Genomic DNA, 14340 nt, shown 5'->3' on the forward strand with positions numbered 1-14340 from the left:
TAAATGTACAAAATAAATGTACAAAACAGACCTGACCGGAAATTACACAGTTATTGTAATCTTAAGACTGGACACTTGTCTAATCTGAACGAGTTGTTACACTGGTTATGTTTACATGCACACTGGAAATCTGATCATTATCTGATTTCTGGAATCAGATTATTTAAATGTCATGGAGTCAGTCATATCTGATGTGAGTAATCTGGTTTCTTTCACACCTCTCTGGGTTTGACAAGGAAAATCATCTAAAGAAATAAACTAATGTGGCAGTGATAAAGACAAAATGAAAGAGAACATGTTAAAGATTTAAAGAATTATTTGAAAATTCATTATACTTTGTCTTCCAAATGCAGTCACTCTGTGTGTCAGTTAATCCACTGATTGATGTAACCAAATGAAGTTGTAAAATGAAGGTTGCTGGAACCAAAGCAGTTCTTTCTGAGTTTTACTGTAAAAAAAAAAAAAAAAAAAAAGGACTCTGAGGCAAATTAGTAAAAATTTATTTAAAAAACTGGTTCAGGTCCACTGAACTGTTCAAATAATAATAATAAAAACATTTTCCTATAAATATAAATAACGAAACAATCTGAATGAGTTGTTTCATTAAATTAGTTTAAATCACTTGGATTCAGAAAATAAACTTCAGAAATGAAAAAAGCCAAAAGTCAACAGCACACATTCATTACATTATAACATAAATAACAAATCCAAATGTTTTATGTAACAGGTTTTTAAACTTTAAGAAACTACATGACATTTTTGTATAATAAAAGTTTTTTTTTATTTTAATTGATAATTATCACTTCTGATATATACATTTTCCCCTCTTGATGGCGCCTTGGAGATCAATAAATCTGTCTGACAATCGTCTGTGAAGATTCTAGTCCTTTACTTTCAGTCTGTTTAAACCCAGGATCAAAACGGTTTTGTTTATCTGTGCATATGACTGAAAGGTTTTCATTCTGTGCTCTTTTTCTCTCTTTTTTAATTTTATGATTATTTATGTTGTGATTTGTTTGTATTTTGATTTTAATGCATTTTTTATTCTGTACATTTTTTAAATACATTGTAATAGTATTAAATGGCCCAAACATATCTTTAACACTGGCTGCATCAAAGACGAGGAGTCACTTATGTGTGGGTGCCTTTGGGGTCCTGAGGGGGCATGATGGGTGGTGACCCTGTGGAGGCGGAGCTCTACCTCTCTTTTTTCTCGAACCTGGAAAAGTGAAACATAAACATTTGTGTGTTGTTCGACATTATACGGATTCTACGGATGATACAGAATTCTGTGGATTAGTGTTTAACATAACACACTGCATTGTTTTTCAAAATAAACACTTTCTTCTCACAGAAAAGGTGAAATGTTCAACTCTTGGTTTTGTTTGGGCTGTTATTACATGTATGTCTATGGTAGAAAGTTCAGTAATTACCATGGTGACACACGCCTCAGCAGTGTTGGGAGTAACGCGTTATAAAAGTAACGAATTACAGTAATGCATTACTTTTTGCTGTAACGCAGTAATGTAAGGCATTACAGGGGAAAAAATAGTAATATTTTACTCGGTACAAATGTGAGTAACGCGCGTTACAATGTTTTTTAAACCTGGATTGAAGTGGTGGGTTTTTCTTCATACAAATTCGCTAAAATCCCCTCGATATCAGCAGCGGTGAAACGCCGGAGATGCGCCCTCATAGACCTTCAGGTAACCGCGGGCGAAAGGACTGACAAAGAACTCCACGCTGTTTAGACCTGGTTTAGACCTGGGTCAGTTCTGGTTTAGACCTGGTTTAGACCTGGGTCAGTTCTGGTTTAGACCTGGTTTACACTCGTCCTTCCCTCTATCGCAGTTCACTTTTCGCGGTCTCGCTGTTTCGCAGATTTTTTTTTTTTTTTTGTGCAATTTTGCATGCCCTTTTTTTTTTTTTTTTTTTTTTTTACATTGTATGAACACGTGTTGCGTTCCTCCCGCTGCGTCCTGACTGGCCAAGGGACTCCTGTCTCCTGTACAGTACAGAATGTGTTCAGCTTCCAAATTTAAATACATGTTCAGTCTCTAGCAGTGTGATTCTGAAGTGCTGTACGGTTGCAAGTTTTCTCCCCGACGAAACCCACAACGTCGACGAAACGTTCTGCACCGACAAAGGCTCCTGCGCTCGCACCCAAAAGGCAGAGGAAGATGCAAACCATCACACAAAAAGTTGGACTTCTGGACACGCTGAAGGAAGGTAGAAGTTACGCGCTGTAACAGACTCTTGCACCGGCTTCGGGTCCTGCAAATAGTTGCTGAAATCAGGGCCGCGAGCCCGAGCAGCAGGGTCCATAAAGAGCGATCGGGCAACAGCCGCTCTTACCTCCGTGAGGTGCGGAGCAGAGCCGCTCCTTTCTCCTGCGGTCACCTTCGAGCCCGTCCCTACAGTGAGTCCTGGTTTAGTCCTAGTTCAATTCTGGTTTAGTCCTGGTTTAGTCCTGGTTCAGCTCTGGTTTAGACCTGGTTTAGTCCTGGTTCAGTCCATATACAGCGCAAAAGTTATTTTGGTGAGAGTAACTTAAAGTAATGCAATAGTAATGTAATGCCTTGCATTTTAAATGCAGTAATATTGTAATGTAACAAATTACTTTGAAATGACAGTAATAGGTAATAAATAACACATTACAGTTTCAAAGTAACTTGCCCAACAGTGCGCCTCAGATCAGTACGAGTGTGTTTGTGGATCTATGGCTAGATCTAATCTAGTCTAATCTAGGCTCAATTAGCATTAGCAATTAGTGAGAAGAGACATCACTTAACAACTATTATCTCTCAATTGCAGTGTTTCAGATGACTTAATTAATACAGAGGGGGGCAGCTAAAATCAAAATTGTTGTAACACAGTGAGTTCGAGGGTTTAGTCACTAACTGAAAATACCAGGTTCAACATTTGTGAATTTGCCTTTTGGAGATTTCATGACAAAGTACAGTGTGATCAAGAGGATTATCTGACCCCTGACCTTTGACCTACATTTGGGAGTATTACATCATCTCATCCTATAATCTGAAAAACCCCACATCGCCCCAGAGATCCAGGTGTTACCATGCAAACTGGATCTCCACAGCTGGATACTGACCTTTTCTTTTCTTGCATCTGCACCTTTTCATCAGGAGAATCAGCAGCACCAGGACGATGAGCAAAACACGCCCACAACAGAGCCCACCACCGGGATGACCCAGGGGGGCAGGGAGTGCCCCACAGAGGGCGTAGGAGTAGTAGTGGTCAGAAACAAGGTTGTAAGAGGAGCTAAGGTGGAGGCGACTGATACTGGAACACATGTGGGAAAGTGGTTTAATTGACAAAAAAATATAGATGTATTTATATATACTAATTAATTCATGAGTTAAATACATTTTAGAGGCCCCAAATCAACACACGTTTGTCATTAGATTAACATGTTCATTTATGGAATGTCCAAAAGAGACAAAAGCACTGAAATTCCTTTACAATTCAATGACATTATAATTGCATTGTTTGCGTTTTGTTTTGAGTAGAGAGCAGAAAGGAGCAAAGGAGGCCATGCAGGTGTTTAAACATAATTTTGTCCCTTTTCATGTGCAAAAATAATTAGAACTCTCTTTTTACTATTCCTAACCCTTTCTCCATGTTGCAAAAAATGTGTAAAGAAATCTAGTCTATAGTCAAGGTCCATGGTGACTTGCGGCTCTGTGTACATTCACACATTTAGTGTCTATTGTCCCCAAAGTTTTCATTACAACTATGTCCTTAGAATTTATAGAAGTGAAAGTGACCCAACCAATTTCCTCCAGTTCATCAAGTAGCTAGTCCATTTTACCTTATCAGAATTTTATTTTTATTTTTTTTGAGGCAAATTTGCAAACATGTAAAATGCAAAAAAAAAAAAAAAAAGGGCGTGTTTAAACTTAAAAATATACTCTTCAATTCTTTTTTTTTCTTCATCTATAAATGGCCCAAATACACTGTTGTATAGAAAACATGAGGTAAGTGAGGAATTACTTTGGACCAGTGGTATGAGTGGTGTTAGTGGGCTATTACTAAATCCAAGTAAGGGGAGAGCATCAGATGCAATGAATGTGTGAATTAGTGTTGTCGTGTTTAATTGACAAAGAATGCATCATATGTCCACGTTAAAATAATGTATTTAGCAAAGAATGTGATTTATTTATTTAACACTTCTGACCTGCTTTGACAGTGAGTTGAGTGGGCTGTGACTTCTGTCCATTTATCTCACAATAGTACAGGCCTGCATGAGACAACGCCACCTGCTGGATGATCATGTTTCTCCCCTGGTCTTCCAACAGGAACTGATTGTTCTTATAGAAATTGGCTTTGGACGAGTCAGTGCGATGATTACAACTCAGTTTGACAGTTTTTCCTGCAGACACAGGGTGCACAGGCATCTGCAGAATCACCCCCCTGTCTGAGAGAGAGAGACAATTTCATTTGATAGATAAAGTGCATCATGTAACTTTGTTGATGGACTGTCTGCCTCTGCCTCTGTAAAAACATGTTATTGTATTGCATGGAATGTTCCATAATTAGGCATTTATCTAGTATTTATCCAGTTATAAATGTTATGCTTAGAGCAGGTGGTAGATTTATGAAGTGCAATAAAAATAGGCCCCAGTGCAGAGCCATGGGGTACTCAACACAAGGACCCTTGAGAGAGAGTGTGTGTACTTTGTGCTGTGCTCCGCCTTTGAAAGCTGCACGTCAGGACCACGTGTTCACTCTGCAATGAAACATTTATTAAGGAAAAGACACAGGGGACTGCAGCGTCTGGAAAAAATAAAGTCACAACAAAAAGGCTCTAGAGTACCACAGGCTCTTCTCTGTGCTCTGAGGACAGTCTGAGCTCCTCTCAGGGTTCTTACTGCCTCTGCAGCTGTGCAGACTGAAGCAGGCCTCAGTTCTCCACTGTCCAGTGTAGCAGCTCTCTTTGAATTTAGGTTTATATGTTTCAGGTTTATGTGGGTCAAAGGGAGACTTTTCATGTAAAGTCACTAAACACATAGGTGTGTCCAACGTGTTTGGGGGAAATGCCAGGTGTTTGAAGTGTATCTGCCCTCAAACTCAAACACGTCGAACTAGATTTGAAGCATTAGCCTTTACCTGTGACACTGAGGGTGACAGGTTCAGAGGTGTTTCCCTCTTCAGACTGACACCAGTACTGCCCGCTGTCCTTCATCTCCAGGAGTTTCACTATGCACCTGGAGCCAGTCTGCACGCCCCACTTCTTATTATCATCACCATCGCCACAGCGCCTCGTGGTGTCTTGGTTTCTCCTCCACACCTTCCACTGAATCTGCGATGTGTCGTCACATCGCAGATTCAGTGGGTTGTTAGTAAAGAACTGGGACTGGTCTGGACTGACAATAAGAGAGACTGGAGAAAAAACATGCATTGTTAATGTTTTGTTCTTATTTACTGTCTGAAATTTTTTATATTTTTACGTATTTATTTATTTCTTTAATACAGTGCCCTTTTAAGGTAGACAGAGTTGTAAAAATTGGATGTTAAGTGACATGTTTTGAACTACTAGTTTTGTTCCTATTTTTAATGTGTAGCAGTGATGTAAGTCATTTTTAACTAATGAAGCTTCACATTTTGGATCAGTCATACATAGAAAACATATTTACTACTGTGGTGAGAGAGTGGACTGGCCTTGGAGAGTGGGGTCCATCAGCAGTAAAGTCCACAGCACTGAGAACAAAAAGAAAAACCATTACCACAGAATTACATGACGTAATCAACATATTGTATACTTTAACTTCTTGGGTTCTTTTTTAAAGACAGTACAGTAGGACGTGCATTTGCCTTGTTGACATGTTTTAGGCTGCTGTCACCAGTGTTGTTGGTGACGTGTCGTATATCATCTGTTGTTGTTTCCTGTAGCGTGGTCGGCCTGATGGACCTGGCAGGTCGCTCTAACTGACCATGTTGCCTGGTTCTCTCTCAGCTGTGTGAAAGGACGAACGCTCCGTCATTACGGTTAACGGTGTCCGTGCCTCGTTTCCTGATTTCATTGTCCTTCCTGATCCAGCGTTTGAACTTGTTGTTCACCGATCCAGTGACCCGAGCCCCGTCCCAATCCATCATGTGATTATTTCTTTTACAGTGGTCTGATGTGGCAGATTTCAGGTTTTCCTGCTCTGCTTTGACTTTTTGTGTTCTGGTGAGTCTCCCTGATGCTTCCTTTTCACGTTCCTTTTGGCGTTCCTTTTTTCGGATGTGAAATGCCCAGCCTGTTTCCCCTATGTATGATTTATTGCATGATTTGCATTGAATTTCATAGATGGCATTGCATTTTTGTTTTTGTGAGATTTTACTTTGAGCTGTACACAAGTTTTGTGTATGGTTTGACTACAGTGCTTATGTTGTGTTTATGGCTTTCTAGATGGGTTCAGTTATTCCTCTAATGCAGGGGTCACCAATTATTTTTTTCCTCTGCAGGCCACATTATTGCTCCTGACTGTGATGGGAGTCAGGGTCGGGTCGGCTGTATAACAGAACTGTTTGACCCTGATGACGCAGATTATATTCTTTGAAAACCTCCACACTTTCTTTACATGTCAGACAAACTGCACGGTCCTTACACTGAACAAAAAAAAAAGAATTGGTCATCCACTGTTGTTTGAAAATCGGCACTCTCTGTCAACTTTTTGTACTTGAACATGAGTCATTTTGCTGTCCTTAACTGCACTACAGAACTCATGCTTTGACTGTCACTGTTTGATCTCGAGCTTGTCAGGTGACAAAAATTCTGCGGCAAATATGACGGAAAATGTAAATACGTCATATAATTATTTAAATAGAAATATAAATACTTCATATGAATATCATTTTTAATAGATAATATCAACAAAATACAAGATGCGGATATGTTATTATTTGCCAAAAAGAAATAATAATAATTTAAAAAAGCAATAGGCATGACAACTTCTGAGGATTGCATCATAGGGCAGGTCATGTGGTGGGGCAGAGGGGCAGAGGGACTGAGTTTGATGACCCCTGCTCTAATGCATGGTAGTGTGACTGTGTTCTTATGATTCTGCTGCCCTCTATTGTTTTATTGTATTATTATTATTATTCATTTTTTCTGGGGTTTGTTGGTTTTATTGATGACTTGTCTTGTGCCTTCGTTTATAGCCCTGTTGGGATATTGACATTGTTTAAGTGCTTGTATGATGTATCTCTCCTCCTCTTCCTTGTTAGTCTGGTCTGTGATGATTGTGGCCTGTTCGAATAGTGTCCTTACTACTGAAAGTTCATGAGCCGTGGGATGTTCGGATGTCCAGAGCAGATACTGGTCTGTGTGCGTAGGTATCATGTATACTGTTATTTTGATGGAGCACTGTCTTGTGTGTTGACATGGTCCATGAGTACTTGTGTGTGTCCTTTCTGTATTTTTTTCCAGGATGGGATCTACGTAGAGTTTCCAGAAAGTTAAACAGCATTGTGGGGGTGCTGTGTTGAATGCTTTTTGTTCCAAGTCCTTCATGAAAAACAAAAAAAAAAAAAAAAAAAAAAAAAACATTATTGCTCATTATTGCTCCCCTCTTTCTGTCTGTAAATGAAGTTATTGTATTAGAAAAACTGGAGGGTTAAAATTTTAGGGTAAAATATTTCAGAGTTGTTTTTAACACCAAAAGTGTTATTTGAACTATTTGAAAGTTAAATGGGGGTTTGAGTTGGGGTTATTTGCCAGAGTTGATGTGGGCGAGGTTAATTGAACTTCCTCTAGTGTTAATTTGGCTCCTTCCATTCACCACTTCAAACTCTTGTGAGAGAAGACCAGTTTGAACCAGTTTTGTACATAATTTAATCTTAAATTAACTGAAATAAAGTAAAAATAAAATAAAACAACTCTGTGTGTTGTTTAGCAAAATCAGAATAACTCTACAAAGTGTTATCTGTTTACTCTCAAAACGTTCATATAACTCTTGATTTCGGGGTTAAACAGAAACTTTGGTCCAGTGTTACTTAATTAACATTTCCAAAAATGTTAAATAACTCTAGAACAGATTGGACTCATATAAACTCCGAGAAAATGTTAAAGTTGATTCTGTGAGAGTCAATTTTAACACTCCACTTTTTGTTGTGTATGTAGATTTGGCCACGAAGCGTAATAGTTGTGCTGCGTAATGTCAACTGTTTTGTTTTGTCCTTTCTGAGTTTATCCTGTACTATGTGTAGTGTGACATTCACGGGTGTTTTGGTAAAAAGTGAGATGACTTCGTGTGATATGAGTATTTCGTCCAGTGCTACAGTAATGTTTTTTAGTTCCTGTGCCAATCGTTTTGCATTCTTGCAGTGGAATTCTGTTTGACCAATAAGTGGTTTGATTATTTTGACCAGGGCTTTTGACAGATTTTACGTGACTGACTCTATGCTATCCACTATCGGGCAGAGCACTGTGTTTTTCTTTTCTTCTGTTGAATTCTTTCTGATGGTTACATAGACGTCGGTGTCTGCTATAGTGCTTTCATTTTCTGTTTGTATGTTTTTGTGTTTAATGTAACTGTTGTCCTTCCTTCATCTGCAGGTAGAATAGTGACTGTGTTGTCTTTTTTCATATGATTAATGGCTTTCCTCTCCTACTTAATTATATTATTCCTTGGTAATTTAACTGTTTTTAGGATCCCTGTCACTGTGTTGTGTAAGTCCGCTTTTTGTCCCTGGTTTGGGACGGGGCATGGGTCATTGGATTGGAGAACAACAAGGTCAAACGCTGGATCAGGGAGGCCACTGAAATCAGGAAACCATGATGACAGAGCGTTCCTCCTTTCACACACCTGGGACACCCTCCTCCAGAGAACATCTGGCGACGGGAGGCGTGGTCAGTCTGAGCGTCCTGCCAGGTCCATCAGGTCTGACCATGGCCACAGCAAGTAACAACAGATGATATACGACACATCACCACCATCACCGGTGACAGTTTTGAAGATGGCTTACAGCCAAAAACATGTCAACAAGATAAATACACTGCCTCCTGTATTGTCTTTAAAAAAGAACCCAAAAAGTTAAAGCACATAAGAAGACAAAGTGAACATCTTTGGCATATTGTATACTTTTAAAAACACCAGCATTCTGGTTTAATCCTACTGTGGTTGTTTAGACCTGGTTTATTCTCATTCACACAATATTAATGTGTGTAAAGTGGGATTAGGCCAAGTCTAAAACAGAATCACACCTACTCTCAGGACTAAAGCTCTGAAGCAGGTCTAAAGCAGGATGAACAAGACTGAAATACTATCAAAAATATTTGAAGTATATTTATTAATATAACTAAAATAACATCATGTTAGTTTTTGTCTAAAAGATGTAAAACAAAGATTCAGAGAAAGTGAAGTTAACTCAAAAGTACTCACTTATATTTACTCAAATAACTTTCTAGAAAAATCATACTTTTCAGAATACTTTTCTAGCAGCATACTTTCATTCCTACTTCAATCAGTCAATCAAACTTTATTTATTTAATTAATTATTATTATTGTGTTGCACTTTTCATACATTTGAAATGTAGCACAAAGTGCTTCACATGCAACTTGAGTACTTGAGCAATATATTTATTAACAATGCCAGTAACGATGTCCTTACTTGAGTAAAAATGTTGATTAGTGTTCCCAAAAAATAAAATTGGTATTTTTAAAATAAAATTACAATTAACAAGAAAAATCATATTTCACCCAAGTAATCGCAAACAACAAAAATACTATTCATGTTTTTTTTTGTTTGTTTGTTTTTTCTACAGCTGACTCCCTGTGTGAACAGTTTGCTGTCAGTGTGGCCCTCCACATGTCTTTTAGAGCCAACTCTAACTCCATTTTTAAGTCGTTTTATGGATCTTTTAAACCTGATGAACAGCTCTGTTCAGACAGCGCTCTTTCCCACTGTCTGTAAAGCTGCCGTGGTGGGGCTTCTGCTGAAGAAGAGCAGGTCTGAATGATTTTTAATAGCTAAATTTTAGAAACACTTGTTTTTAACTAACTTAAAGATTTTTCAAATGATTACAACATTAAAAAAAAAAAGAAAAAAAGTTTTTAGGGCAGACCTGGGCATTGTACAACTCTTGGGCCACATACGGTCCTTTGGTTGACTCTGACCAGCTCGTTTAAGATCATTTGAAATTAAAAAATAAACATGTGTTATAATTTTACCTCATGCATGAACTAAAGCTGCATTACTTTTCTTTTAGAGGTGTTTTTTTAATGACATCTTTTTGTAAGGCAGCCTTACATTTTCATTGCTTAGTCATAACAGCTCGTCAAAACAATGATATTTACCTCACCTTATTTTATAAAGAAATATATTTAATATTATGCAAAATTTTGTTAAGTATTTTGACCTGACCCATCACAATGCTTTCTGTTTCTCCTGTGGCCCCATGGAAATAAATAACTGCCCACCCGTGTTTTAGGGTGAATCACAGGACCAGGACTGTCATGTCAAAGACTTTAAATGATTTTAGAGTAAATTCTGAGTGACAAAAGGTGAGCTGCTTTTGGCACAACAAAGAAGACTTTTTTTTTTTTTTTTTTTATCACGTCTGAAACACTTCGTATCTGTAAATGTCACACCCTATCACATAATCTCACACACACAATATTTATAGCGAGGGTAAACACATGTAGACACTTTTTACTTCTACTACCACTACAACTAGACTGAAAAGTAAAAATATATTTTTTATTATTGTTTGAGTCCTGCCTAAAAGTTATTTCTTATCGGGCTCACAGTTTGAGCAAACAAACAAACAAAAAACAGCTAGGAAAAAATGATCACAAATACTTTAAGCTTTTTAAAAAAAATACTTTTACTTGAGTTTTTTTTTTTTTTTTTTTCCCAGTCTCTACTGTACTTTTACTTTTACAAAATTGAGTACTTCTTCCACCACTGCCTCATTCTCTCTCAGGCACACAGAGAGACGCTGCTGCATGCGTCAAATACCCAAAAACAATATTTCAGGTTTAAAAACAACTATTACAAAATTCAGCAGATGTTTTTAAGAGCAAGCTCAAAACCCACCATTTTAGCTTTTGATTAACCCTTGTATTGTGTTTGAAAGCTACACGCGTCTTTAGTGTTACCGGGTCAAATTTGACCTGTGATTTAACTCAGCCTGAAAATACTTAAAAACACTAGATATCATCCAATATTGTTTTTCCCCTCATAACTAACTTAGTATGTGTTCATGTCCATGGAAACATTTTTATTTTTTTATTTTTTTTTGGCTGTACAGACCTTTTATCTTAAAATATACCACTCGTTTTTGATTACAAAAACTGCTTAAATTCACTAATTATATTTCCTATAGTGATAAAATTTGTAATTATATTATATAATTATACTATAATCATAATAATTTTATATATAATACATATAATATAAATCTAATTGATATAAGTATAATTATATTGGGTGTCAAGAGGCTTGGTGACCATGAACTGTCACTTTTTCTTGACTTGAAGACGTCTCTTTCAGTCTTTGTGACATCTGGGTTCTCCTCACCACATGTGTGCTCTTGTTCAGGGTCATACTGAATCCTCATCCTCATCCACAGACGTATATATGAATGGACATAACTAACGCTGTAGCCGCCGCGTTCCAAATAGAAAGTTCTCCAGGAGGCTCTTCCGGCTCCTTCTGACTCTGGCTCCAATTGACTTATGTTAGGATCTTGTCGTCCTTCTCTCTGTACCTGCTGCTGTGAACCTCGTCATTTTGGTCTTAAAATATACGTATTAACCTGCGACACATGATCCTGATTTATTTTTTATTTTTTGGCTGTTTTGTCCGTCCAAAAAATCCTATTCATAACATATAACCTGGCTCTAGATTCACTCCTGTAACCGTGAGCTTCATTTGAGCGGCGCCAAACGCTGTGGGTGACGTCACACTCACTTAGTCCACTTCTTTTATTCAGTCTGTGCCCTCATCCTCATCCTCAGACACATCTTCCTCAGCTTCACTTTCCTCTCTGTCTTCAGAATCACTGTCATGACCAAAAATCTGATCCAGCGCCTCATAAACAGTGAACCTGCTCATGTTGACTGATGCTGCAACAGATACAGCTGATAATATCTCACTAAAACCCTGTTTATATATGACAATGTTTATTTTAGATTCAAAATGTATCAATGTGCTGCAAGAAAGAGAAGAGTTCACGTGGGTGAAGACGACCTTTGTGTGTGTGTGTGTGTGTGTGTGTGTGTGTTGTGGGACACACTGAGCCATATTTGATCCACAGAGCAGCCTACAGCTTGTAAGTGATGCATAAAACAGCCACTATTCTCTGCCGGGTCATTTTTGACCCGTAACACCACAGATGTCACTTTTTTTTTCAGACCTTTACAATTTACTAAAATGGTGAAAATTTATTTTGTTGCGTTAAAATAGTTGTGTCTGAGGATTAGATGAAGCCTCATTCCGGTACAAAAAAGCAAATGGCAGTTTTTACATACCTAAACTTGAAAACGGGTCAATTTTGACCCTAACACAATATAAGGGTTAAGTTAAGTTACTTTTTTTTCTAATTATTACACACATCTTTTTATTTTATATTATTTTCTTCATGTTACTTCATATTCTAGTTTTTAGCTTTTAACTCATATTGTTTTATGACCTTTAGGATCTCCAGTATTTCCCCTGTATGAGTCCTGCGGGTGAAATATGAGTTTTATGGTTGTGTGGGAGTCAGGTGGTTTGGTGGAAGGGCATGTGGTCTTATTTTTAATGATGAAGCACTTTAAGTCTACTCTAGCATTCAAAGATTTGAGATAAATATCTAAATTACAAGCTTAACAATTAGATTCGCAATTTGTTTTAATAGTTGGATTCTGTTCAAAGTTCACATTTTAAACGCATCCAGAAAGGAACGAAACAACCAAATGAATACAAGAATCACATTTCAGAACATGTTTGTACAGATCAAAACTCTAAAACTACAGAGTTAGCAAATGTTAAGCCTTTTGTCGTTTGTGGAGGAAACTGCGGTGTACTTCAAACGCTGCAACCTTTGCGATCTGCTATTTTCGTCCATCCAAATTGCGATTTCGATTCGTTTGCGATTAATCTTGCGTTCCGACTTTTGACCAGGACTACACCAGGACTAAAACCTATGACCCCAGCCTACCCCACAACATTATATTACACAGTGTTGATGTACTTACAGATGAGTAGAGGCTGCATAGTCTTGACTCCACTGAAGAGGATGCTGAGTCTGTGGTCTCTTTGACTAACAGGACACAAAATGGCCCCTTTTTCCTGTTCATCTCTGCAGAACACTGTGGTCTTCAGGTTTTTCACTAACCACAAAGTTGAGCAACGAAAGCGCACATCAATCGGAAAATTCATAAGTCTTTTTTTTTTTTATAGAAACAATAGAAACACGTAACCGAAACTATACAACTGTTTTCATGTGTGCGTGTGCATGCATGTGAAACCTATACTGGACACAGAAGCACAAAAACAAACAAAAAATCATTTCAAATAGTTAAACATATTAACAATAGCTATCTAATTAAAGATGCCACAAAAAACGAATGACGCACTATGTAATTTTTCTGGTTCGGGGAACAGACTTGTGTCCATGGTATTGCTTTGGCTACGAGAACATTTCACAGTAAAGACATTCACCGTATCTGGAGCGTTTCTTTCACTGCAGGTGTTTTTACTGCTGAAAAACATGCTTTCTTATTGTGAACTGTGTCGCTTTACCACAGATCTGACCTGTAACTTGGCTTAGTGGTGTCATCTGCCTGACTCCATGGAGATAAAACTGAAAACGTTTAATGCTATATACTGTGAGACAATCTACAGCAAATCTACAACATCTCCACAACATCTCCATAGAAGCGAACGTGTGGCAGACCCCATCAGAAAAGTTACACAGTGCACCTTTAAATGCACAATATTTGTAACCCATTGCATATTTCTGATCTAGCTTACATTCTGTGGCTTGAACTTTCCTGTCTCTACTCTGACATTTTCCCAGTGTGTCATGGTGCTGTCATTTCTCTTATCTGACTCAGTCCAGTTACAGACAAAGGTGGTCACCGCTTTGGTTTAAACTTGTCTAACCAAGAATCAGCGTTATGTGTGATTTTATCTTTTGAAACGGAAACTAAACCAGGTCAACAACAGCCCTTTGTCCTGAAACTCTCACAAACAGGAAGAATACAGCGGGCAAATATCTGAGATAACGTGGTCAAAGGCAGTGGTGAGAGAGTGAACGCACACTGTAGTACACGTGCAAACAAATGCTCCAAGAAACTACTATAGAAAGAGTAAAAAGTATTTGTTAAAAGTGTACGTACTTGAATA

At 37.9% G+C, this 14340-nt stretch overlaps 1 protein-coding gene across 1 annotated transcript; it reads right to left on the reverse strand.

Moving 5' to 3' along the window:
* Positions 1-546: 546 nt before the first annotated feature.
* Positions 547-13556, reverse strand: LOC110160282 (uncharacterized). Its single transcript, XM_020924914.2, has 6 exons — positions 13188-13556; positions 5680-5718; positions 5128-5400; positions 4196-4435; positions 3110-3300; positions 547-1219 (listed from the first exon to the last, which is right to left on the reverse strand). The coding sequence occupies exons 1-5, from the start codon at positions 13369-13371 to the stop codon at positions 3149-3151; spliced, it is 888 nt and encodes a 295-aa protein (XP_020780573.2). The 5' UTR covers positions 13372-13556; the 3' UTR covers positions 547-1219; positions 3110-3148.
* Between the last annotated feature and the right edge of the window lie 784 nt (positions 13557-14340).

This window comes from Boleophthalmus pectinirostris, unplaced genomic scaffold (genome assembly GCF_026225935.1).
Source record: "Boleophthalmus pectinirostris isolate CB_2022bp ecotype Guang Dong unplaced genomic scaffold, ASM2622593v1 HiC_scaffold_20, whole genome shotgun sequence".
NCBI classification, from domain to species: Eukaryota; Metazoa; Chordata; class Actinopteri; order Gobiiformes; family Gobiidae; genus Boleophthalmus; species Boleophthalmus pectinirostris.